General features: G+C 46.1%; 1 protein-coding gene across 1 annotated transcript in view; it reads left to right on the top strand.

The window, feature by feature from the left end:
* The window catches only part of NPR2 (natriuretic peptide receptor 2), a 265,799-nt gene that overhangs the window by 66,115 nt on the left and 172,175 nt on the right, over positions 1–27,509 (top strand). Inside the window, exon 2 of the mRNA XM_075844429.1 lies at positions 478–677. Coding sequence (XP_075700544.1) covers positions 478–677 — 200 coding nt within the window. The remainder of the gene's footprint in view (positions 1–477; positions 678–27,509) is intronic.

Here is a 27,509-nt window from a genome sequence, read left to right as displayed (position 1 = left end):
CAGCACTGTACGGGGTGGAGGAGGCTTCCATCAGGACGCCTCATGTATGACACCACCATCGTAGGTCTCTTCTTCATTCCTGGTTCCACTTCTTTGCACTTGACCCATTTGTGTAGAGTTTGTGGAGATCAGACAACAGACTGGAGTGGGACTACTGCTGTTGACAGATCTTGAGTAGGGATGGCTTCCTTTATCGCTCTCCTCTTTGTATAGTATAGAGGGTCAAGAACTGGAATGTGATATGAGCACTGAGCATCACAGAAGAGACAATGATGTCCACTCTTATGGTCTACCATGGTGGACCACTCCTCATTGTAGCAGCCTTTAGGATTCTCCATGACTTGGGCTTTCGGGAGGGATTATATTAGGGGTGACATTTCTCTGGGGTCCATGTCTTCTCATATAAGTTCTCGGACGTGTTCAGCATTCGCCGGTGATTCTTCCCGTCTTGACACTCATGTTCTTCTGTCTTCTCAGTGATTTACATCTGCGGACCCCTGGATATGCTCCATAGGATAATGCTGCAGGCTCACAAGGAGAAGTTAACCAACGGCGACTACGTCTTCTTCTACGTGGATGTGTTTGGTGAAAGTTTACGTTCTGATGGGAGCAGAGATGCCTATAAACCCTGGCAGAGTAACCAGACCCATGAGGAGGACCTCAAGGCGGCTTTCAAGGTGAGGAAAACGTTCTCCCGACAACTCGTGGTATTGAGTGGTCACCATTCCAGCCCCGTCTTCCCAGTTCTGCAGCCATATTAGGGACGTATCAGAGACGTATCACGCCATAACTCGCCGTATTGGTCACTACATGCTGGGACAGCCAATATGGAAGCATGGAACCCTCAAGTCCCCATTACAGTAATTGTGTGTGTTCCTCTTTAGATGGTTATTGCCCTATGTGATATGTCCTCACTGCTGCCCCTGTTTGCCCTGTGTATTGTGATGTCTGGTGGGGCACTTTATCTATGTCGCCATCGCAGAGAGACCTGTTCTCCGGGCAGGAGGAGTCTGTTGTCCTCACAGGTCCACGCAGGGCATGATGCGGACGTTGAGGGCAGTTGTGGCACGGGGGGCTGTACTGTGACATTGTGGCGTAGCTGTGGCAACTGACGTATGCTACGAGATATAAAGAGGGAAGAGTAATTCTAGGTAGTGAGCGGAAGAGACCGCCTGTGATGTCAGAGGAGCGTGCTGCATGTAGATGTGTCCGGCCACCATGAGACAACAAGCCGGTGGTCTGATACATGGGATTGGAAGACTTTGGGAGTCATTACCAGGCCACCGGTGAGCTGATGGAGGGCCAGACCTGAGTTCAAGGGTCCGGCCGGCAGAGTAAGAGATAGGCCTTCTCTGTAGGCCTGAGGGCAGCCAATGAGTTGAGCAGGGTAAGAGGAGTGTGTGGAGCAGGGTAAATGGGGTGAGTGGAGCAGAGTAAGTGGGATGAGTGGAGCAGAGTGAGTGGAGCAGAGTAAGTGGGGTGAGGGGAGCAGAGTGAGGGGAGCAGAGTAAGTGGGGTGAGGGGAGCAGAGTGAGTGGGGTGAGTGGAGCAGAGTAAGTGGGGTGAGGGGAGCAGAGTGAATGGAGCAGAGTAAGTGGGGTGAGGGGAGCAGAGTGGGTGAAGAGTACAGAGGAGAGTGAGTGGAGTGTGTGGAGCAGGGTAAGTGGAGTGTATAGAGGAGAGTGAATGGAGCAGGGTGAGTGGAGTGTGTGGAGCAGGGTAAGTGGAGTGTGTAGAACAGAGTGACAGGACTGTGTGGACCAGGGTGAGTGGAGTGTGTGGAGCAGGGTGAGTGGATATGTAGAACAGAGTGAATGGAGTGTGTGGAGCAGGGTGAGTGGAGTAAGTGGAGCACGAGTGTGGAGTGTATGGAGCAGGGTGAGTGGAGTGTGTGGAGCAGGGTGAGTGGAGTGTGTGGAGCAGGGTGAGTGGAGTGTGTGGAGTAGGGTGAGTGGAGTGTGTGGAGCAGGGTGAATGGAGTGTGTGGAGCAGGGTGTGTGGGGCAGGGTGCGTGGAGTGTGTGGAGCATGGTGAGTGGAGTGTGTGGAGCAGACTGAGTGGAGTGTGTGGAGCAGGGTGAGTGGAGTGTGTGGAGCAGGGTGACTGGAGTGTGTAAAACAGAGTGAATGGAGTGTGTGGAGCATAGTGAATGGAGTGTTTGGAGCAGGGTGAGTGGAGTGTGTGAAGCAGGGTGAATGGAGTGTGTGGAGCAGGGTGAGTGGAGTGTGTGGAGCAGGAGAGTGGAGTATTTGGAGCAGGGTAAGTGTAGTAAGTGGAGCAGGGTGAGTGGAGTGTGTGGAGCAGGGTGAGTGGAGTGTGTGGAGCAGGGTGAGTGGAGTGTGTGGAGCAGAGTGAGTGGAGTGTGTAGAGCAGAGTGAGTGGAGTGTGTGGAGCAGAGTGAGTGGAGTGTGTGGAGCAGGGTGAGTGGAGTGTGTGGAGCAGGGTGAGTGGAGTGTGTGGAGCAGGGTAAGTGGAGTGTGTGGAGCAGGGTAAGTGGAGTGTGTGGAGCAGGGTGACTGAAGTGTGTAAAACAGAGTGAATGGAGTGTGTGGAGCATGGTAAGTGGAGTGTGTGAAGCAGGGTGAATGGAGTGTGTGGAGCAGGGTGAATGGAGTGTGTGGAGCAGGAGAGTGGAGTGTGTGGAGCAGGGTAAGTGTAGTAAGTGGAGCAGGGTGAGTGGAGTGTGTGGAGCAGGGTGAGTGGTGTGTGGAGCAGGGTAAGTGGAGTGTGTAGAACAGAGTGACTGGACTGTGTGGACCAGGGTGAGTGGAGTGTGTGGAGCAGGGTGAGTGAAGTGTGTAGAACAGAGTGAATGGAGTGATTGGAGCAGGGTGAGTGGAGTGTGTGGAGCAGAGTGAGTGGAGTGTGTGGAGCAGAGTGAATGGAGTGTGTGGAGCAGAGTGAATAGAGTGTGTGGAGCAGGGGGAGTGAAGTGTGTGGAGCAGGGAGAGAGGAGTGAGTGGAGCAGGGTGAGTGGAGTGTGTGGAGCAGGGTGAGGGGAGTGTGTGGAGCAGGGTGAGTGGAGTGTGTGGAGCAGGGTGAGTGGAGTGTGTGGAGCAGGGTGAGTGGAATGTATATAGGAGAGTGAGTGGAGAAGGGTGAGTGGAGTGTGTGGAGCAGGGTGAGTGGAGTGTGGAGCAGGGTGAGTGGAGTGTGTGGAGCAGAGTGAATGGAGTGTGTGGAGCAGAGTGAGTGGAGTGTGTGGAGCAGTGTGAGTGTAGTTTGTGGAGCAGGGTGTGGGGAGAGAGTGGAGCAGGGTGAGTGGAGTGTGTAGAACAGAGTTAATGGAGTGATTGAAGCAGGGCGAGTGAAGTGTGTGGAGCAGGGTGAGTGGAGTGTGTGGAGCAGAGTGAGTAGAGTGTGTGGAGCAGAGTGAATGGAGCAGAGTGAGTGGAATGTGTGGAGCAGAGTGAGTGGAGTGTGTGGAGCAGAGTGAATGGAGTGTGTGGAGCAGAGTGAATAGAGTGTGTGGAGCAGGGTGAGTGAAGTGTGTGGAGCAGGGAGAGAGGAGTGAGTGGAGCAGGGTGAGTGGAGTGTGTGGAGCAGGGTGAGTGGAGTGTGTGGAACAGGGGGAGTGAAGTGTGTGGAGCAGGGTGAGTGGAGTAAGTGGAGCAGGAGTGTGTGGAGCAGGGAGAGTGGGGTGTGTGGAGCAGGGTGAATGGAGTGTGTGGAGCAGGGTGAGTGGAGTATGTAGAACAGAGTGAATGGAGTGTGTGGAGCAGGGTAAGTGGAGTGTGTGGAGCAGGGTGAGTGGAGTGTGTGGAGCAGGGTGAGTGGAGTGTGTGGAGCAGGGTGAGTGGACTGTGTGGACCAGGGTGAGTGGAGTGTGTGGAGCATGGTGAATGAAGTGTGTAGAACAGAGTGAATGGAGTGATTGGAACAGGGTGAGTGGAGTGTGTGAAGCAGGGTGAGTGGAGTGTGTGGAGCAAGGTGAGTGGAGTGTGTAGAACAGAGTGACTGGACTGTGTGGACCAGGGTGAGTGGAGTGTGTGGAGCAGGGTGAGTGAAGTGTGTAGAACAGAGTGAATGGAGTGATTGGAGCAGGGTGAGTGGAGTGTGTGGAGCAGGGTGAGTGGAGTGTGTGGAGCAGGGTGAGTGGAGTGTGTGTAGTAGAGTGAGTGGAACAGGGTGAGTGGAGTGTGTGGAGCAGAGTGAGTGGAGTGTGTGGAGCAGGGTGAGTGGAGTGTGTGGAGTACGGTGAGTGGAGTGAGTAGAAAAGGGTGAGTGGAGTGTTTAGAGCAGGATGAGTGGAGAGTGTGGAGCAGGGTGAGTGGAGTGTGTGGAGCAGGGTGAGGGGAGTGTGTGGAGCAGGGTGAGTGGAGTGTGTGGAGCAGGGTGAGTGGAGTGTGTGGAGCAGGGTGAGTGGAATGTATATAGGAGAGTGAGTGGAGAAGGGTGAGTGGAGTGTGTGGAGCAGGGTGAGTGGAGTGTGGAGCAGGGTGAGTGGAGTGTGTGGAGCAGAGTGAATGGAGTGTGTGGAGCAGAGTGAGTGGAGTGTGTGGAGCAGTGTGAGTGTAGTTTGTGGAGCAGGGTGTGGGGAGAGAGTGGAGCAGGGTGAGTGGAGTGTGTAGAACAGAGTTAATGGAGTGATTGAAGCAGGGCGAGTGAAGTGTGTGGAGCAGGGTGAGTGGAGTGTGTGGAGCAGAGTGAGTAGAGTGTGTGGAGCAGAGTGAATGGAGCAGAGTGAGTGGAATGTGTGGAGCAGAGTGAGTGGAGTGTGTGGAGCAGAGTGAATGGAGTGTGTGGAGCAGAGTGAATAGAGTGTGTGGAGCAGGGTGAGTGAAGTGTGTGGAGCAGGGAGAGAGGAGTGAGTGGAGCAGGGTGAGTGGAGTGTGTGGAGCAGGGTGAGTGGAGTGTGTGGAACAGGGGGAGTGAAGTGTGTGGAGCAGGGTGAGTGGAGTAAGTGGAGCAGGAGTGTGTGGAGCAGGGAGAGTGGGGTGTGTGGAGCAGGGTGAATGGAGTGTGTGGAGCAGGGTGAGTGGAGTATGTAGAACAGAGTGAATGGAGTGTGTGGAGCAGGGTAAGTGGAGTGTGTGGAGCAGGGTGAGTGGAGTGTGTGGAGCAGGGTGAGTGGAGTGTGTGGAGCAGGGTGAGTGGAGTGTGTGGAGCAGGGTGAGTGGACTGTGTGGACCAGGGTGAGTGGAGTGTGTGGAGCATGGTGAATGAAGTGTGTAGAACAGAGTGAATGGAGTGATTGGAACAGGGTGAGTGGAGTGTGTGAAGCAGGGTGAGTGGAGTGTGTGGAGCAAGGTGAGTGGAGTGTGTAGAACAGAGTAACTGGACTGTGTGGACCAGGGTGAGTGGAGTGTGTGGAGCAGGGTGAGTGAAGTGTGTAGAACAGAGTGAATGGAGTGATTGGAGCAGGGTGAGTGGAGTGTGTGGAGCAGGGTGAGTGGAGTGTGTGGAGCAGGGTGAGTGGAGTGTGTGTAGTAGAGTGAGTGGAACAGGGTGAGTGGAGTGTGTGGAGCAGAGTGAGTGGAGTGTGTGGAGCAGGGTGAGTGGAGTGTGTGGAGTACGGTGAGTGGAGTGAGTAGAAAAGGGTGAGTGGAGTGTTTAGAGCAGGATGAGTGGAGAGTGTGGAGCAGGGTGAGTGGAGTAAGTGGAGCAGAAGAGTGGAGTGTGCGGAGCAGGGTGAATGGAGTGTGTGGAGGAGGGTGAGTGGAGTGTGTGGAGCAGGGTATGTGGAGTGTGTGGAGCCGAGTGAGTGGAGTGTGTTGAACAGGGTGAGTGGAGTCTGTGGAGAAGGGTGAGTGGACTGTGTGGACCAGGGTGAGTGGAGTGGAGTGTGTTGAGCAGGGTGAGTGGAGTGTGTGGAGTAGGGTGAGTGGAGTGTATAGAGGAAAGTGAATGTGGAGCACTCTGCTGGTATTATTATGTATGGGGACACTCTGCTGGTATTATTGTATATGGGGGCACTCTGCTGGTATTATTATGTATGGGGGCACTCTGCTGGTATTATTATGTATGGGGGCACTCTGCTGGTGTTATTGTATATAGGGCACTCTGCTGGTATTATTGTATATAGGGCACTCTGCTGGTATTATTGTGTATGGGGCACTCTGCTGGTATTATTGTATATGGGGGCACTCTGCTGGTATTATTATGTATGGGGGCACTTGCTAGTATTATTGTATATGGGGGCACTCTGCTAGTATTATTATATATATAGGGGCACTCAGCTGGTATTATTATGTATGAGGGCACTCTGCTGGTATTATTGTGTATGGGGGCACTCTGCTTATATTATTGTGTATGGGAGCGCTCTGCTGGTATTATTGTATATGGGGGCACTCTCCTGGTAATGATATGTATGGGGGCACTCTGCTGGTATTATTGTATATGGGGTAAACTGCTGGTATTATTGTGTATGGGGCACTCTGCTGGTATTATTGTATATGGGGGCACTCTGCTGGTATTATTGTATATGGGGGCACTCTGCTGGTATTATTGTGTATGGGGCATTCTCCTGGTATTATTGTATGTGAGGGCACTCTGCTGGTATTATTATGTATGTGGGCACTCTGCTGGTATTATTGTGTAATGGGGCACTTTGCTGGTATTATTGTGTAAGGGGTCACTCTGCTGGTATTATTGTATATGGGGCCCTCTGCTGGTAATATTGTATATGGGGCACTCTGCTGGTATTATTGTGCATTTGGGCTCTCTGCTGGTATTATTGTGTATGGGGTCACTCTACTGGTATTATTGAGTATGGGGGCACTCTGCTGGTATTATTGTGTAATGGGGCACTCTGCTGCTATTATTGTACATGGGGGCTCTCTTCTGGTATTATTGTATATGGGGACACTCTGCTGATATTATTATGTATGGGGGCACTCTGCTGGTATTACTGTATATGGGGAAACTCTGCTGGTATTATTATGTATGGGGGCACTCTGCTGCTATTATTGTATATGGGGGCACTCTGCTGGTATTATTGTATATTGGGGGACTTTGCTTGTAATGTTATGTATGGGGCACTCTGCTGGTATTGTTATGTATGGGGCACTCTGCTGGTATTACTGTGTATGGGGGCACTCTGCTGGTATTATTGTATATGGGGCACTCTGCTGGTATTCTGTATGGGGCACTCTGCTTGTATTATTGTATATGGGGGCACTCTGCTGGTATTATTATGAATCGGGCACTCTGCTTGTATTATTGTGTATGGGGCACTCTGCTGGTATTATTGTGTATGGGGGACTCTGCTGGTATTGTTATGTATTTGGGCACTCTACTGGTATTATTGTGTGTGGGGGCACTCTGCTGGTATTATTGTGTATGGGGGCTCTCTTCTGGTATTATTGTATATGGGGACACTCTGCTGGTATTATTATGTATGGGGGCACTCTGCTGGTATTATTGTATATGTGGAAACTCTGCTGGTATTATTATGTATGGGGGCACTCTGCTGCTATTATTGTATATGGGGGCTCTCTGCTGGTATTGTGTATGGGGCACTTTGCTGGTATTATTGTATATGGGGCACTCTGCTGGTATTATTGTATATGTGGGCACTCTGCTGGTATTATTGTATATGGGAGCTCTCTGCTGGTATTATTATGTATGGGGCACTCTGCTGGTATTATTGTATATGGGGCACTCTGCTGGTATTACTGTGTATAGGGGCACTCTGCTCGTATTATTGTATATGGGGGCACTCTGCTGGTATTATTATGAATCGGGCACTCGGCTGGTATTATTGTGTATGAGGCACTCTGCTGGTATTATTGTATATGGGGGGCAATCTGCTGGTATTATTATTATGTATGGGGGCACTCTGCTGGTATTATTGTGTATTGGGGCACTCTGCTGGTATTGTTATGTATTTGGGAACTCTACTGGTATTATTGTGTGTGGGGGCACTCTGCTGGTATTATTGTGTATGGGGCACTCTGCTGGTATTATTGTGTATGAGGGCTCTCTGCTGGTATTATTGTATATGGGGGCTCTCTGCTGGTATTATTGTATATGGGGGCACTATGCTAGTATTATTATGTATGGGGGCACTCTGCTGGTATTATTGTGTATGGGGCACTTTGCTGGTATTATTGTATATGGGGGCTCTCTGCTGGTATTATTGTATATGGGGACACTCTGCTGGTATTATTATGTATGGGGGCACTTGCTGGTATTATTGTATATGGGGCACTCTGCTGATATTATTGTGTATAGGGGCACTCTGCGGGTTTTATTGTATATGGGGACGCTCTGCTGGTATGATTATGTATGGGGGCACTCTGCTGGTATTATTGTGTATGGGGGCTCTTTGCTGGTATTATTGTGTATGGGGTCACTCTGCTGGTATTGTATATGTGGCACTCTGCTGGTAATATTGTGTATGGGGTCACTCAGCTGGTATTATTGAGTATGGGGGCACTCTGCTGGTATTATTGAGTATGGGGGCACTCTGCTGGTATTATTGTATATGGGGCACTCTGCTGGTATTATTGTATATGGGGCACTCTGCTGGTATTATTGTGTATGGTGGCACTCTGCTGGTATTATTGTATATGGAGCACTCTGCTGGTATTATTGTGTATGGTGGCACTCTGCTGGTATTATTGTATATGGGGCTCTCTGCTGGTATTATTGTATATGGGGCTCTCTTCTGGTATTATTGTATATGGGGACACTCTGCTGGTATTATTATGTATGGGAGCACTCTGCTGGTATTATTGTATATGGGGACACTCTGCTGGTATTATTATGTATGGGGGCACTCTGCTGCTATTATTGTATATGGGGGCTCTCTGCTGGTATTGTGTATGGGGCACTCTGCTGGTATTATTGTATATTGGTGGACTTTGCTTGTAATGTTATGTATGGGGCACTCTGCTGGTATTGTTATGTATGGGGCACTCTGCTGGTATTACTTTGTATGGGGCACTCTGCTGGTATTATTGTATATGGGGCACTCTGCTAGTATTGTTATGTATGGGGCACTCTGCTGGTATTACTGTGTATGGGGGCACTCTGCTGGTATTATTGTATATGGGGCACTCTGCTGGTATTCTGTATGGGGCACTCTGCTTGTATTATTGTATATGGGGGCACTCTGCTGGTATAATTATGAATCGGGCACTCTGCTGGTATTATTGTGTATGGGGGCAATCTGCTGGTATTATTATGTATGGGGGCACTCTGCTGGTATTATTGTGTATGGGGGCACTCTGCTGGTATTGTTATGTATTTGGGAACTCTACTGGTATTATTGTGTGTGGGGGCTCTCTGCTGGTATTATTGTATATGGGGGCTCTCTGCTGGTATTATTGTATATGGGGGCACTATGCTAGTATTATTATGTATGGGGGCACTCTGCTGGAATTATTGTGTATGGGGGCACTCTGCTGGAATTATTGTGTATGGGGGCTCTCTGTTGGTATTATTGTATATGGGGCACTCTGCTGGTATTATTGTGTATGGATGTATTCTGCTGGTATTATTGTATATGGGGCACTCTGCTGGTATTATAGTGTATGGGGCACTCTGCTGGTATTATAGTATATGGGGCACTCTGCTGGTATTATTGTATATGGGGACACTCTGCTGGTATTATTATGTATGGGGGCACTTGCTGGTAATGGGAGCACTCTGCTGGTATTATTGTGTATGGGGCACTTTGCTAGTAGTATTGTATATGGGGCACTCTGCTGGTATTATGGTGTATGGGGGCACTCCGCTGGTATTATTGTATATGGGGCACTCTGCTGGCATAATTGTGTATGGTGGCACTCTGCTGGTATTATTGTGTTTAGTTGCACTCTGCTGGTATTATTGTGTATGGGGACACTCTTCTGCTACTGTTATGTATGGAGGCACTCTGCTGGTATTATAATGTAAGAGGTCACTCTTCTGGTATTATTGTGTATCGGGGCACTCTACTGGTACTATTGTGTTTGGGGGCACTCTGCTGGTATTATTGTGTTAGGGGTCACTCTGCTGGTATTATTGTATATGGGGCACTTTGCTAGTAGTATTGTATATGGGGCACTCTGTTGGTATTATTGTATATGGGGCACTCTGCTGGTATTATTGTGTATGGGGCACTCTGCTGGTATTATTGTATATGGGGCACTCTGCTGGTATTATTGTATATGGGGCACTCTGCTGGTATTATAGTGTATGGGGCACTCTGCTGGCATAATAGTGTATGGTGGCACTCTGCTGGTATTATAGTGTATTGGGCACTCTGCTGGTATTGTTATGTATGGAGTCACTCTGCTGATATTATTATGTATGGGGGCACTCTGCTGGTATTATTATTTATGGGGCACTCTGCTGGTATTATTGTGTATGCGGGCACTCTGCTAGTATTATTGTGTATGGGGCACTCTGCTAGTATTATTGTGTACGGGGGCACTCCGCTGGTATTATTATGTATAGGGGCACTCTGCTGGTATTATTGTGTATGGGGCACTCTGCTGGTATTATTGTATATGGGGCACTCTGCTGGTATTATTGTATATGGGGCACTCTGCTGGTATTATTGTATATGGGGCACTCTGCTGGTATTATTGTGTATGGGGCACTCTGCTGGTATTATTGTATATGGGGCACTCTGCTGGTATTATTGTATATGGGGCACTCTGCTGGTATTATTGTGTATAGGGGCACTCTGCTGGTATTATTGTGTATGGGGCACTCTGCTGGTATTATTGTATATGGGGCACTCTGCTGGTATTATTGTGTATGGGGCACTCTGCTGGTATTATTGTATATTGGGCACTCTGCTGGTATTATTGTATATGGGGCACTCTGCTGGTATTTTTGTGTATGGGGCACTCTGCTAGTATTATTGTGTACGGGGGCACTCTGCTGGTATTATAGTGTATGGGGGCACTCTGCTAGTATTATTGTGTACGGGGGCACTCTGCTGGTATTATAGTGTATGGGGGCACTCTGCTGATATTATTGTGTATAGGGGCACTCTGCTGGTATTATTGTATATGGGGCACTCTGCTGGTATTATTGTGTTAGGGGTCACTCTGCTGGTATTATTGTATATGGGGCACTTTGCTAGTAGTATTGTATATGGGGCACTCTGTTGGTATTATTGTATATGGGGCACTCTGCTGGTATTATTGTGTATGGGGCACTCTGCTGGTATTATTGTATATGGGGCACTCTGCTGGTATTATTGTATATGGGGCACTCTGCTGGTATTATAGTGTATGGGGCACTCTGCTGGCATAATAGTGTATGGTGGCACTCTGCTGGTATTATAGTGTATTGGGCACTCTGCTGGTATTGTTATGTATGGAGTCACTCTGCTGATATTATTATGTATGGGGGCACTCTGCTGGTATTATTATTTATGGGGCACTCTGCTGGTATTATTGTGTATGCGGGCACTCTGCTAGTATTATTGTGTATGGGGCACTCTGCTAGTATTATTGTGTACGGGGGCACTCCGCTGGTATTATTATGTATAGGGGCACTCTGCTGGTATTATTGTGTATGGGGCACTCTGCTGGTATTATTGTATATGGGGCACTCTGCTGGTATTATTGTGTATGGGGCACTCTGCTGGTATTATTGTATATGGGGCACTCTGCTGGTATTATTGTATATGGGGCACTCTGCTGGTATTATTGTGTATAGGGGCACTCTGCTGGTATTATTGTGTATGGGGCACTCTGCTGGTATTATTGTATATGGGGCACTCTGCTGGTATTATTGTGTATGGGGCACTCTGCTGGTATTATTGTATATTGGGCACTCTGCTGGTATTATTGTATATGGGGCACTCTGCTGGTATTTTTGTGTATGGGGCACTCTGCTAGTATTATTGTGTACGGGGGCACTCTGCTGGTATTATAGTGTATGGGGGCACTCTGCTAGTATTATTGTGTACGGGGGCACTCTGCTGGTATTATAGTGTATGGGGGCACTCTGCTGATATTATTGTGTATAGGGGCACTCTGCTGGTATTATTGTATATGGGGCACTCTGCTGGTATTGTTATGTATGGGGCACTCTGCTGGTATTATTGTGTATGGGGCACTCTGCTGGTATTATTGTGTATGGGGCTCTCTGCTGGTATTATTGTATATGGGGGCACTCTGCTGGTATTATTGTATATGGGGCACTCTGCTGGTATTGTTATGTATGGGGCACTCTGCTGGTATTATTGTGTATGGGGCACTCTGCTGGTATTATTGTATATGGGGGCTCTCTGCTGGTATTATTGTATATGGGCACTCTGCTGGTATTGTTATGTATGGAGTCACTCTGCTGGTATTGTTATGTATGGAGTCACTCTACTGGTATTATTATATATAGGGGCACTCTGCTGGTATTATTGTGTATGGGGCATTCTGCTGGTATTATTGTGTATGCGGGCACTCTGCTAGTATTATTGTGTACGGGGGCACTCTGCTGGTATTATTGTATATGGGGCACTCTGCTGGTATTTTTGTGTATGGGGCACTCTGCTAGTATTATTGTGTACGGGGGCACTCTGCTGGTATTATAGTGTAAGGGGGCACTCTGCTAGTATTATTGTGTATGGGGCACTCTGCTGGTATTGTTATGTATGGGGCACTCTGCTGGTATTATTGTATATGGGGCACTCTGCTGGTATTGTTATGTATGGGGCACTCTGCTGGTATTATTGTGTATGGGGCACTTTGCTGGTATTATTGTATATGGGGCACTCTGCTGGTATTATTGTGTATGGGGCACTCTGCTGGTATTATTGTGTATGGGGGCACTTTGCTGGTATTATTGTGTATGGGAGCACTCTGCTGGTATTATTATGAATCGGGCACTCTGCTGGTATTATTGTGTATGGGGCTCTCTGCTGGTATTTTTGTATATGGGGGCACTCTGCTGGTATTATTGTATATGGGGCACTCTGCTGGTATTATTGTGTATGGGGGCACTCTGCTGAAATTATTGTATATGGGGCACTCTGCTGGTATTATTGTGTATGGGGGTACTCTGCTGGTATTATTGTGTATGGGGCACTCTGCTGGTATTATTGTGTATGGGGCACTCTGCTGGTATTATTGTGTATGGTGGCACTCTGCTGGTATTATTGTGTATGGTGGCACTCTGCTGGTATTATTGTGTATGGTGGCACTCTGCTGGTATTATTGTATATGGGGTCACTCTGCTGGTATTATTGTGTATGGGGCACTCTGCTGGTATTGTTGTATATGGGGGCACTCTGCTGGTATTATTGTATATGGGGTTCTCTGCTGGTATTATTGTGTATGGGGCACTCTGCTGGTATTATTGTATATGGGGGCACTCTGCTGGTATTATTATGTATGGGGGCACTCTGCTGGTATTATTGTATATGGGGGCACTCTGCTGGTATTATTGTGTATGGGGGCACTCTGCTGGTATTATTATGTATGGGGGCACTCTGCTGGTATTATTGTATATGGAGCACTCTGCTGGTATTATTGTGTATGGGGCACTCTTCTGGTATTATTGTATATGGGGCACTCTGCTGGTATCATTGTATATGGGGGCACTCTGCTGGTATTATTGTGTATGGGGGCACTCTGCTGGTATTATTGTATATGGGGCACTCTGCTGGTATTATTGTATATAGGGCACTCTGCTGGTATTATTGTGTATGTGGCACTCTGCTAGTATTATTGTGTATGGAGCACTCTGCTGGGTTTATTATGTATGGCGGGACTTTGCCGGTATTATTTTTTTATGGGGGCACTCTGCTGGTATTATTGTTTATGGGGCACTCTGCTGGTTTTATTATGTATTGGGCCACTTTTCTGGTATTATTGTGTATGGGGCACTCTGCTGGTATTATTGTATATGGGGGCACTCTGCTAGTATTATTGTGTATGGGGGCACTCTGCTGGTATTATTGTTTATGGGGCACTCTGCTAGTATTATTATGTAAGGGGGCACTCTGCTGGTATTATTTTATATGGGGCACTCTGCTAGTATTATTATGTATGGGGGCACTCTGCTGGTATTATTGTGTATGTGGGCACTCTGCTGGTATTGCATATGGGGCACTCTGCTGGTATTGTGTATAGGGGCACTCTGCTTGTATTTTTGTGTATGGGGCACTCTGCTGGTTTTATTGTGTATGGGGGCACTCTGCTGGTATTATATTAGATGGGGCACTCTGCTGGTATTATTGTGTATGGGGCACTCTGCTAGTATTATTATGTATGGGGGAACTCTGCTGGTATTATTGTATATGGGGCACTCTGCTGGTATTATTGTATATGGGGCACTCTGCTGGTATTATTGTGTATGGGGGCACTCTGCTGGTATTATTGTATATGGGGGCACTCTGCTGTTATTTTTGTGTATGGGGGCACTCTGCTGGTATTATTGTATATGGGGCACTCTGCTGGTATTATTGTGTATAGGGCACTTTGCTGGTATTATTGTATATGGGGCTCTCTGATGGTATTATTGTATATGGAGCACTCTGCTGGTATTATTATGTATTGGGCCACTTTTCTGGTATTATTGTGTATGGGGCACTCTGCTGGTATTATTGTATATGGGGTACTCTGCTGGTATTATTGAGTATGGGGCACTCTGCTGGTATTATTGTATATGGGGGCACTCTGCTAGTATTATTGTGTATGGGGGCACTCTGCTGGTATTATTGTGTATGGGGCACTCTGCTAGTATTATTATGTAAGGGGGCACTCTGCTGGTATTATTTTACATGGGGCACTCTGCTAGTAATATTATGTATGGGGGCACTCTGCTGGTATTATTGTGTATGTGGGCACTCTACTGGTATTGCATATGGGGCACTCTGCTGGTATTGTGTATAGGGGCACTCTGCTTGTATTTTTGTGTATGGGGCACTCTGCTGGTTTTATTGTGTATGGGGGCACTCTGCTGGTATTATATTAGATGGGGCACTCTGCTGGTATTATTGTGTATGGGGCACTCTGCTAGTATTATTATGTATGGGGGAACTCTGCTGGTATTATTGTATATGGGGCACTCTGCTGGTATTATTGTATATGGGGCACTCTGCTGGTATTATTGTGTATGGGGGCACTCTGCTGGTATTATTGTATATGGGGGCACTCTGCTGTTATTTTTGTGTATGGGGGCACTCTGCTGGTATTATTGTGTATAGGGCACTTTGCTGGTATTATTGTATATGGGGCACTCTGCTGGTATTATTGTGTACGGGGGCACTTTGCTGGTATTATTTTATATGGAGCACTCTGCTGGTATTATTGTGTATGGGGCACTCTGCTGGTATTATTGTATATGGGGTCACTCTGCTGGTATTATTGTGTATGGGGCACTCTGCTGGTATTATTGTATAAAGGGCACTCTGCTGGTATTATTGTGTATGGGGGCACTCTGCTGGTATTATTGTATATGGGGCACTCTGCTGGTATTATTGTGTATGGGGGCACTCTGCTGGTATTATTATATATGGGGCTCTCTGCTGGTATTATTGTGTATGGGGGCACTCTGCTGGTATTATTGTATATGGGGCACTCTGCTGGTATTATTGTGTATGGGGCATTCTGCTAGTATTATTATGTATGGGGGCACTCTGCTGGTGTTATTGTATATGGGGCACTCTGCAGGTATTATTGTGTGTGGGGGCACTCTGCTGGTATTATTGTATATGGGATCACTCTGCTGGTATTATTGTATATGGGATCACTCTGCTGGTATTATTGTATATGGGGAACTCTGCTGGTATTATTGTATATGGAGCACTCTGCTGGTATTATTGTGTATGGGGGCACTCTGCTGGTATTATTGTGTATGGGGCACTCTGCTGGTATTATTGTGTATGGGGCACTCTGCTGGTATTATTGTATATGGGGGCACTCTGCTGGTATTATTGTATATGGAGCACTCTGCTGGTATTATTATGTATGGTGGCACTCTGCTAGTATTATTGTGTATGGGAGCACTCTGCTGGTATTATTGTGTATGGGGGCACTCTGCTGGTATTATAGTGTATTGGGCACTCTGCTGGTATTATTATGTATGGGGGCACTCTGCTGGTATTATTGTATATGGGGCACTCTGCTGGTATTATTGTGTGTGGGGGCACTCTGCTGGTATTATTGTATATGGGATCACTCTGCTGGTATTATTGTATATGGGGAACTCTGCGTGTATTATTGTATATGGGGCACTCTGCTGGTATTATTGTATATTGGGCACTCTGCTGGTATTATTGTATATGGGGCACTCTGCTGGTATTATTGTATATGGGGCACTCTGCTGGTATTATTGTATATGGGGCACTCTGCTGGTATTATTGTGTATGGGGCACTCTGCTGGTATTATTGTATATGTGGGCACTCTGCTGGTATTATTGTGTATGGGGGCACTCTGCTGGTATTATAGTGTATTGGGCACTCTGCTGGTATTATTATGTATGGGGGCACTCTGCTGGTATTATTGTATATGGGGCACTCTGTTGGTATTATTGTATATGGGGCACTCTGCTGGTATTATTGTGTATGGGAGCACTCTGCTGGTATTATTGTGTATGGTGCCACTCTGCTGGTATTATTGTGTAAGGGGGCACTCTGCTGGTATTATAGTGTATTGGGCACTCTGCTGGTATTATTGTATATGGGGTCACTGCTGGTATTTTTATGTATGGGGCACTCTGCTGGTATTATTGTGTATGGGGGCACTCTGCTGGTATTATTGTGTATGGGGGCACTCTGCTGGTATTATTGTATATGGAGCACTCTGCTGGTATTATTGTTTATGGGGCACTCTGCTGGTTTTATTATGTATTGGGCCACTTTTCTGGTATTATTGTGTATGGGGCACTCTGCTGGTATTATTGTATATGGGGTACTCTGCTGGTATTATTGTGTATGGGGCACTCTGCTGGTATTATTGTATATGGGGGCACTCTGCTAGTATTATTGTGTATGGGGGCACTCTGCTGGTATTATTGTGTATGGGGCACTCTGCTAGTATTATTATGTATGGGGGCACTCTGCTGGTATTATTGTGTATGTGGGCACTCTACTGGTATTGCATATGGGGCACTCTGCTGGTATTGTGTATAGGGGCACTCTGCTTGTATTTTTGTGTATGGGGCACTCTGCTGGTTTTATTGTGTATGGGGGCACTCTGCTGGTTTTATTGTGTATGGGGGCACTCTGCTGGTATTATATTAGATGGGGCACTCTGCTGGTATTATTGTGTATGGGGCACTCTGCTAGTATTATTATGTATGGGGGAACTCTGCTGGTATTATTGTATATGGGGCACTCTGCTGGTATTATTGTATATGGGGCACTCTGCTGGTATTATTGTGTATGGGGGCACTCTGCTGGTATTATTGTATATGGGGGCACTCTGCTGTTATTTTTGTGTATGGGGGCACTCTGCTGGTATTATTGTGTATAGGGCACTTTGCTGGTATTATTGTATATGGGGCACTCTGCTGGTATTATTTTATATGGAGCACTCTGCTGGTATTATTGTATATGGAGCACTCTGCTGGTATTATTGTATAAAGGGCACTCTGCTGGTATTATTGTGTATGGGGGCACTCTGCTGGTATTATTGTATATGGGGCACTCTGCTGGTATTATTGTGTATGGGGGCACTCTGCTGGTATTATTATATATGGGGCTCTCTGCTGGTATTATTGTGTATGGGGGCACTCTGCTGGTATTATTGTATATGGGGCACTCTGCTGGTATTATTGTGTATGGGGCATTCTGCTAGTATTATTATATATGGGGGCACTCTGCTGGTATTATTGTATATGGGGCACTCTGCAGGTATTATTGTGTGTGGGGGCACTCTGCTGGTATTATTGTATATGGGATCACTCTGCTGGTATTATTGTATATGGGATCACTCTGCTGGTATTATTGTATATGGGGAACTCTGCTGGTATTATTGTATATGGAGCACTCTGCTGGTATTATTGTGTATGGGGGCACTCTGCCGGTATTATTGTGTATGGGGCACTCTGCTGGTATTATTGTGTATGGGGCACTCTGCTGGTATTATTGTATATGGGGGCACTCTGCTGGTATTATTGTATATGGAGCACTCTGCTGGTATTATTATGTATGGTGGCACTCTGCTAGTATTATTGTGTATGGGAGCACTCTGCTGGTATTATTGTGTATGGGGGCACTCTGCTGGTATTATAGTGTATTGGGCACTCTGCTGGTATTATTATGTATGGGGGCACTCTGCTGGTATTATTGTATATGGGGCACTCTGCAGGTATTATTGTGTGTGGGGGCACTCTGCTGGTATTATTGTATATGGGATCACTCTGCTGGTATTATTGTATATGGGGAACTCTGCGTGTATTATTGTATATGGGGCACTCTGCTGGTATTATTGTATATTGGGCACTCTGCTGGTATTATTGTATATGGGGCACTCTGCTGGTATTATTGTATATGGGGCACTCTGCTGGTATTATTATGTATGGTGGCACTCTGCTGGTATTATTGTGTATGGGAGCACTCTGCTGGTATTATTGTGTATGGGGGCACTCTGCTGGTATTATAGTGTATTGGGCACTCTGCTGGTATTATTATGTATGGGGGCACTCTGCTGGTATTATTGTATATGGGGCACTCTGTTGGTATTATTGTATATGGGGCACTCTGCTGGTATTATTGTGTATGGGAGCACTCTGCTGGTATTATTGTGTATGGTGCCACTCTGCTGGTATTATTGTGTAAGGGGGCACTCTGCTGGTATTATAGTGTATTGGGCACTCTGCTGGTATTATTGTATATGGGGTCACTGCTGGTATTTTTATGTATGGGGCACTCTGCTGGTATTATTGTGTATGGGGGCACTCTGCTGGTATTATTGTGTATGGGGGCACTCTGCTGGTATTATTGTATATGGGGGCACTCTGCTGGTATTCTGTATGGGGCACTCTGCTTGTTTTATTGTATATGGGGGCACTCTGCTGGTATTATTATGTATGGGGGCACTCTGCTGGTATTATTGTATATGGGGCACTCTTTTGGTATTATTGTGTATGGGGCACTCTGCTGGTATTATTATATATGGGGCACTCTGCTAGTATTATTGCGTATGGGGGCACTCTGCTGGTATTATTATATATGGGTCACTCTGCTGGTATTTTTATGTATGGGAGCACTCTGCTGGTATTATAGTGTATTGGGCACTCTGCTGGTATTGTTATGTATGGGGCACTCTGCTGGTATTATTATGTATGGGGGCCCTCTACTGGTATTATTATTTATGGGGCACTCTGCTGGTATTATTGTGTATGCGGGCACTCTGCTAGTATTATTGTGTACGGGGGCACTCTGCTGGTATTATAGTGTATGGGGGCAATCTGCTGGTATTGTTATGTATGGGGCACTCTGCTGGTATTATTGTGTATGGGGCACTCTGCTGGTATTGTTATGTATGGGGCACTCTGCTGGTATTATTGTGTATGGGAGCACTCTGCTGGTATTACTATATATGGGGCTCTCTGCTGGTATTATTGTGTATGGGGGCACTCTGCTGGTATTATTGTATATGGGGCACTCTGCTGGTATTATTGTGTATGGGGCACTCTGCTGGTATTACTATATATGGGGCTCTCTGCTGGTATTATTGTGTATGGGGGCACTCTGCTGGTATTATTGTATATGGGGCACTCTGCTGGTATTATTGTATATGGGGCACTCTGCTGGTATTATTATGTATGGGGGCATTCTGCTAGTATTATTGTGTATCGGGCACTCTGCTGGTATTATTGTATATGGAGCACTCTGCTGGTATTATTGTCTATGGGGGCACTCTGCTGGTATTATTGTATATGGGGCACTCTGCTGGTATTATTGTGTATAGGGGCACTCTGCTGGTATTATTGTATATGGGGCACTCTGCTGGTATTATTGTGTATAGGGGCACTCTGCTGGTATTATTGTATATGGGGCACTCTGCTGGTATTATTGTATATGGGGCACTCTGCTGGTATTATTGTGTATGGGGCACTCTGCTGGTATTATTGTATATGGGGGCACTCTGCTGGTATTATTGTGTATGGGGCACTCTTCTGGTATTATTGTATATGGGGCACTCTGCTGGTATCATTGTATATGGGGGCACTCTGCTGGTATTATTGTGTATGGGGGCACTCTGCTGGTATTATTGTGTATGGGGGCACTCTGCTGGTATTATTGTATATGGGGCACTCTGCTGGTATTATTGTGTATGGGGCACTCTGCTGGTATTATTGTGTATGGGGCACTCTGCTGGTATTATTGTGTATGGGGGCACTCTGCTGGTATTATTGTGTATGTGGCACTCTGCTAGTATTATTGTGTATTGGGGCACTCTGCTGGTATTATTGTGTATGGGGGCACTCTGCTGGTATTATTGTATATGGGGCACTCTGCTGGTATTATTGTATATGGGGCACTCTGCTGGTATTATTGTGTATGTGGCACTCTGCTGGTATTATTGTGTATAGGGCACTCTGCTGGGTTTATTATGTATGGCGGGACTTTGCCGGTATTATTTTTTTATGGGGTCACTCTGCTGGTATTATTGTGTATGGGGCACTCTGCTGGTATTATTGTGTATGTGGCACTCTGCTGGTATTATTGTATATAGGGCACTCTGCTGGTATTATTGTGTATGGAGCACTCTGCTGGGTTTATTATGTATGGCGGGACTTTGCCGGTATTATTTTTTTACGGGGGCACTCTGCTGGTATTATTGTATATGGGGCACTCTGCTGGTATTATTGTATATGGGGCACTCTGCTGGTATTATTGTATATGGGGCACTCTGCTGGTATTATTGTTTATGGGGCACTCTGCTGGTTTTATTATGTATTGGGCCACTTTTCTGGTATTATTGTGTATGGGGCACTCTGCTGGTATTATTGTATATGGGGTACTCTGCTGGTATTATTGTATATAGGGCACTCTGCTGGTATTATTGTGTATGGGGCTCTCTGCTGGTATTATTGTGTATGGGGCACTCTGCTGGTATTATTGTATATGGGGCACTCTGCTGGTATTATTGTATATGGGGCACTCTGCTGGTATTATTGTGTATGGGGGCACTCTGCGTGTATTATTGTATATGGGGCACTCTGCTGGTATTATTGTATATGGGGCTCTCTGCTGGTATTATTGTGTATGGGGCACTCTGCTGGTATTATTGTATATGGGGCACTCTGCTGGTATTATTGTATATGGGGCACTCTGCTGGTATTATTGTATATGGGGCACTCTGCTGGTATTATTGTGTATGGGGCACTCTGCTGGTATTATTGTATATGTGGGCACTCTGCTGGTATTATTGTGTATGGGGGCACTCTGTAGGTATTATAGTGTATTGGGCACTCTGCTGGTATTATTATGTATGGGGGCACTCTGCTGGTATTATTGTATATGGGGCACTCTGTTGGTATTATTGTATATGGGGCACTCTGCTGGTATTATTGTGTATGGGAGCACTCTGCTGGTATTATTGTGTATGGTGCCACTCTGCTGGTATTATTGTGTAAGGGGGCACTCTGCTGGTATTATAGTGTATTGGGCACTCTGCTGGTATTATTGTATATGGGGTCACTGCTGGTATTTTTATGTATGGGGCACTCTGCTGGTATTATTGTGTATGGGGGCACTCTGCTGGTATTATTGTGTATGGGGGCACTCTGCTGGTATTATTGTATATGGAGCACTCTGCTGGTATTATTGTTTATGGGGCACTCTGCTGGTTTTATTATGTATTGGGCCACTTTTCTGGTATTATTGTGTATGGGGCACTCTGCTGGTATTATTGTATATGGGGTACTCTGCTGGTATTATTGTGTATGGGGCACTCTGCTGGTATTATTGTATATGGGGGCACTCTGCTAGTATTATTGTGTATGGGGGCACTCTGCTGGTATTATTGTGTATGGGGCACTCTGCTAGTATTATTATGTATGGGGGCACTCTGCTGGTATTATTGTGTATGTGGGCACTCTACTGGTATTGCATATGGGGCACTCTGCTGGTATTGTGTATAGGGGCACTCTGCTTGTATTTTTGTGTATGGAGCACTCTGCTGGTTTTATTGTGTATGGGGGCACTCTGCTGGTTTTATTGTGTATGGGGGCACTCTGCTGGTATTATATTAGATGGGGCACTCTGCTGGTATTATTGTGTATGGGGCACTCTGCTAGTATTATTATGTATGGGGGAACTCTGCTGGTATTATTGTATATGGGGCACTCTGCTGGTATTATTGTATATGGGGCACTCTGCTGGTATTATTGTGTATGGGGGCACTCTGCTGGTATTATTGTATATGGGGGCACTCTGCTGTTATTTTTGTGTATGGGGGCACTCTGCTGGTATTATTGTGTATAGGGCACTTTGCTGGTATTATTGTATATGGGGCACTCTGCTGGTATTATTTTATATGGAGCACTCTGCTGGTATTATTGTATATGGGGCACTCTGCTGGTATTATTGTGTATGGGGCATTCTGCTAGTATTATTATGTATGGGGGCACTCTGCTGGTATTATTGTATATGGGGCACTCTGCAGGTATTATTGTATGTGGGGGCACTCTGCTGGTATTATTGTATATGGGATCACTCTGCTGGTATTATTGTATATGGGGAACTCTGCTGGTATTATTGTATATGAAGCACTCTGCTGGTATTATTGTGTATGGGGCACTCTGCTGGTATTATTGTGTATGGGGCACTCTGCTGGTATTATTGTATATGGGGCACTCTGCTGGTATTATTATGTATGGTGGCACTCTGCTGGTATTATTATGTATGGTGGAACTCTGCCGGTATTATTGTGTATGGGGCACTCTGCTGGTATTATTGTGTATGGGGCACTCTGCTGGTATTATTGTGTATGGGGCACTCTGCTGGTATTATTGTATATGGAGCACTCTGCTGGTATTATTATGTATGGTGGCACTCTGCTAGTATTATTGTGTATGGGAGCACTCTGCTGGTATTATTGTGTATGGGGGCACTCTGCTGGTATTATAGTGTATTGGGCACTCTGCTGGTATTATTATGTATGGGGGCACTCTGCTGGTATTATTGTATATGGGGCACTCTGCAGGTATTATTGTGTGTGGGGGCACTCTGCTGGTATTATTGTATATGGGATCACTCTGCTGGTATTATTGTATATGGGGAACTCTGCGTGTATTATTGTATATGGGGCACTCTGCTGGTATTATTGTATATGGGGCACTCTGCTGGTATTATTGTATATGGGGCACTCTGCTGGTATTATTGTGTATGGGAGCACTCTGCTGGTATTATTGTGTATGGGGGCACTCTGCTGGTATTATAGTGTATTGGGCACTCTGCTGGTATTATTATGTATGGGGCTCTCTGCTGGTATTATTGTGTATGGGGCACTCTGCTGGTATTATTGTATATGGGATCACTCTGCTGGTATTATTGTATATGGGGAACTCTGCTGGTATTATTGTATATGAAGCACTCTGCTGGTATTATTGTGTATGGGGGCACTCTGCTGGTATTATTGTGTATGGGGCACTCTGCTGGTATTATTGTATATGGGGCACTCTGCAGGTATTATTGTGTGTGGGGGCACTCTGCTGGTATTATTGTATATGGGATCACTCTGCTGGTATTATTGTGTATGGGGGCACTCTGCTGGTATTATTGTATATGGGGGCACTCTGCTGTTATTTTTGTGTATGGGGGCACTCTGCTGGTATTATTGTGTATAGGGCACTTTGCTGGTATTATTGTATATGGGGCACTCTGCTGGTATTATTATATATGGGGCTCTCTGCTGGTATTATTGTATATGGGGCACTCTGCTGGTATTATTGTATAAAGGGCACTCTGCTGGTATTATTGTGTATGGGGGCACTCTGCTGGTATTATTGTATATGGGGCACTCTGCTGGTATTATTGTGTATGGGGGCACTCTGCTGGTATTATTATATATGGGGCTCTCTGCTGGTATTATTGTGTATGGGGGCACTCTGCTGGTATTATTGTATATGGGGCACTCTGCTGGTATTATTGTGTATGGGGCATTCTGCTAGTATTATTATATATGGGGGCACTCTGCTGGTATTATTGTATATGGGGCACTCTGCAGGTATTATTGTGTGTGGGGGCACTCTGCTGGTATTATTGTATATGGGATCACTCTGCTGGTATTATTGTATATGGGATCACTCTGCTGGTATTATTGTATATGGGGAACTCTGCTGGTATTATTGTATATGGAGCACTCTGCTGGTATTATTGTGTATGGGGGCACTCTGCCGGTATTATTGTGTATGGGGCACTCTGCTGGTATTATTGTATATGGGGCACTCTGCTGGTATTATTGTGTATGGGGCACTCTGCTGGTATTATTGTATATGGGGGCACTCTGCTGGTATTATTGTGTATGGGGCACTCTTCTGGTATTATTGTATATGGGGCACTCTGCTGGTATCATTGTATATGGGGGCACTCTGCTGGTATTATTGTGTATGGGGGCACTCTGCTGGTATTATTGTGTATGGGGGCACTCTGCTGGTATTATTGTATATGGGGCACTCTGCTGGTATTATTGTGTATGGGGCACTCTGCTGGTATTATTGTATATAGGGCACTCTGCTGGTATTATTGTGTATGTGGCACTCTGCTAGTATTATTGTGTATGGGGCACTCTGCTGGTATTATTGTATATGGGGCTCTCTGCTGGTATTATTGTGTATGGGGCACTCTGCTGGTATTGTTATGTATGGGGCACTCTGCTGGTATTATTGTGTATGGGAGCACTCTGCTGGTATTACTATATATGGGGCTCTCTGCTGGTATTATTGTGTATGGGGGCACTCTGCTGGTATTATTGTATATGGGGCACTCTGCTGGTATTATTGTGTATGGGGCACTCTGCTGGTATTACTATATATGGGGCTCTCTGCTGGTATTATTGTGTATGGGGGCACTCTGCTGGTATTATTGTATATGGGGCACTCTGCTGGTATTATTGTGTATGGGGCACTCTGCTGGTATTACTATATATGGGGCTCTCTGCTGGTATTATTGTGTATGGAGCACTCTGCTGGTATTATTGTATATGGGGCACTCTGCTGGTATTATTGTGTATGTGGCACTCTGCTGGTATTATTGTGTATGGAGCACTCTGCTGGGTTTATTATGTATGGCGGGACTTTGCCGGTATTATTTTTTTACGGGGGCACTCTGCTGGTATTATTGTTTATGGGGCACTCTGCTGGTTTTATTATGTATTGGGCCACTTTTCTGGTATTATTGTGTATGGGGCACTCTGCTGGTATTATTGTATATGGGGTACTCTGCTAGTATTATTGTGTATGGGGGCACTCTGCTGGTATTATTGTGTATAGGGGCACTCTGCTGGTATTATTGTGTATGGGGCACTCTGCTGGTATTATTGTATATGGGGCACTCTGCTGGTATTATTGTGTATGGGGCACTCTGCTGGTATTATTGTATATAGGGCACTCTGCTGGTATTATTGTGTATGGGGCACTCTGCTGGTATTATTGTGTATGGGGCACTCTGCTGGTATTATTGTATATGGGGCACTCTGCTGGTATTATTGTATATGGGGCACTCTGCTGGTATTATTGTACATGGGGCACTCTGCTGGTATTATTGTATATGGGGCTCTCTGCTGGTATTATTGTATATTGGACACTCTGCTGGTATTATTGTGTATGGGGCACTCTGCTGGTATTATTGTATATGGGGCACTCTGCTGGTATTATTGTATATGGGGCTCTCTGCTGGTATTATTGTGTATGGAGCACTCTGCTGGGTTTATTATGTATGGCGGGACTTTGCCGGTATTATTTTTTTTCATGGGGGCACTCTGCTGGTATTAATGTTTATGGGGCACTCTGCTGGTTTTATTATGTATTGGGCCACTTTTCTGGTATTATTGTGTATGGGGGCACTCTGCTGTTATTATTATATATGCGGCTCTCTGCTGGTATTATTGTATATGGAGCACTCTGCTAGTATTATTGTATATGGGGGCACTCTGCTGGTATTATTGTATATGGGGCACTCTGCTGGTATTATTGTATATGGGGCACTCTGCTGGTATTATTGTGTATGGGGGCACTCTGCTGGTATTATTGTGTATGGGGGCACTCTGGTGTTATTATTGTATATGGGGCTCTCTGCTGGTATTATTGTATATGGAGCACTCTGCTGGTATTATTGTATATGGGGGCACTCTGCTGGTATTATTGTATATGGGGCACTCTGCTGGTATTATTGTGTATGGGGGCACTCTGCTGGTATTATTGTGTATGGGGCACTCTGCTGGTATTATTATATATGGGGCTCTCTGCTGGTATTATTGTGTATGGGGGCACTCTGCTGTTATTATTGTATATGGGGCTCTCTGCTGGTATTATTGTATATGGGGCACTCTGCTGGTATTATTGTGTATGGGGCACTTTGCTGGTATTATTATATATGGGGCTCTCTGCTGGTATTATTGTGTATGGGGGCACTCTGCTGTTATTATTGTATATGGGGCTCTCTGCTGGTATTATTGTATATGGGGCACTCTGCTGGTATTATTGTGTATGGGGGCACTCTGCTGTTATTATTGTATATGGGGCACTCTGCTAGTATTATTGTGTACGGGGACACTCTGCTGGTATTATAGTGTATGGGGGCACTCTACTAGTATTATTGTGTATGGAGCACTCTACTGGCATTATTGTGTATGGGGCACTCTGCTGGTATTATTATATATGGGGCACTCTGCTGGCATTACTATGTATGGGGGCACTCTGCTGGAATTATTATATATGGGGCACTATGCTGGTATTATTGTGTATGGGGCACTCTGCTAGTATTATTATGTATGGGGGCACTCTGCTGGTATTATTGTATATGGGGCACTCTGCTGGTATTGTTATGTATGGGGGCACTCTGCTGGTATTATTGTGTATGGGGCACTCTGCTGGTATTAATGTGTATGGGGACACTCCGCTGGTATTATTTTACATGGGGGCACTCTACTGGTATTATTGTGTATGGGGGCACTCTGCTGGTATTGTTATATATGGGGGCACTCTGCTGGTATTATAGTGTATGGGGGCACTCTGCTGGTATTATTGTGTATGGGGGCTCTCTGCTGGTATTATTGTATATGGGGCACTCTGCTGGTATTATTGTATATGGGGGCACTCTGCTGGTATTGTTATATATGGGGGCACTCTGCTGGTATTATTGCGTATGAGGGCACTCTGCTTTTATTATTATATATGGAGGCACTCTACTGGTATTATTATGTATGGGGCACTCTGCTGGTATTATTATATATGGAGGCACTCTACTGATATTATTATGTATGGGGCACTCTGCTGGTATTATTATATATGGAGGCACTCTACTGGTATTATTATGTATGGGGCACTCTGCTGGTATTATTATTGCGTATGGGTTACTCTGTTGGTATTATTGTGTATGGGGGCACTCTGCTGGTATTATTGTATATGGGGGCACTGTAATGGCAGAAAGGAGGTGAAGGGAAAG

The sequence above is a fragment of the Rhinoderma darwinii genome, chromosome 1, assembly GCF_050947455.1.
Source record: "Rhinoderma darwinii isolate aRhiDar2 chromosome 1, aRhiDar2.hap1, whole genome shotgun sequence".
NCBI lineage: Eukaryota > Metazoa > Chordata > Amphibia > Anura > Rhinodermatidae > Rhinoderma > Rhinoderma darwinii.
Note: the sequence above shows the minus strand (reverse complement) of the source record. Positions and strands in the feature narration are given on the sequence as shown.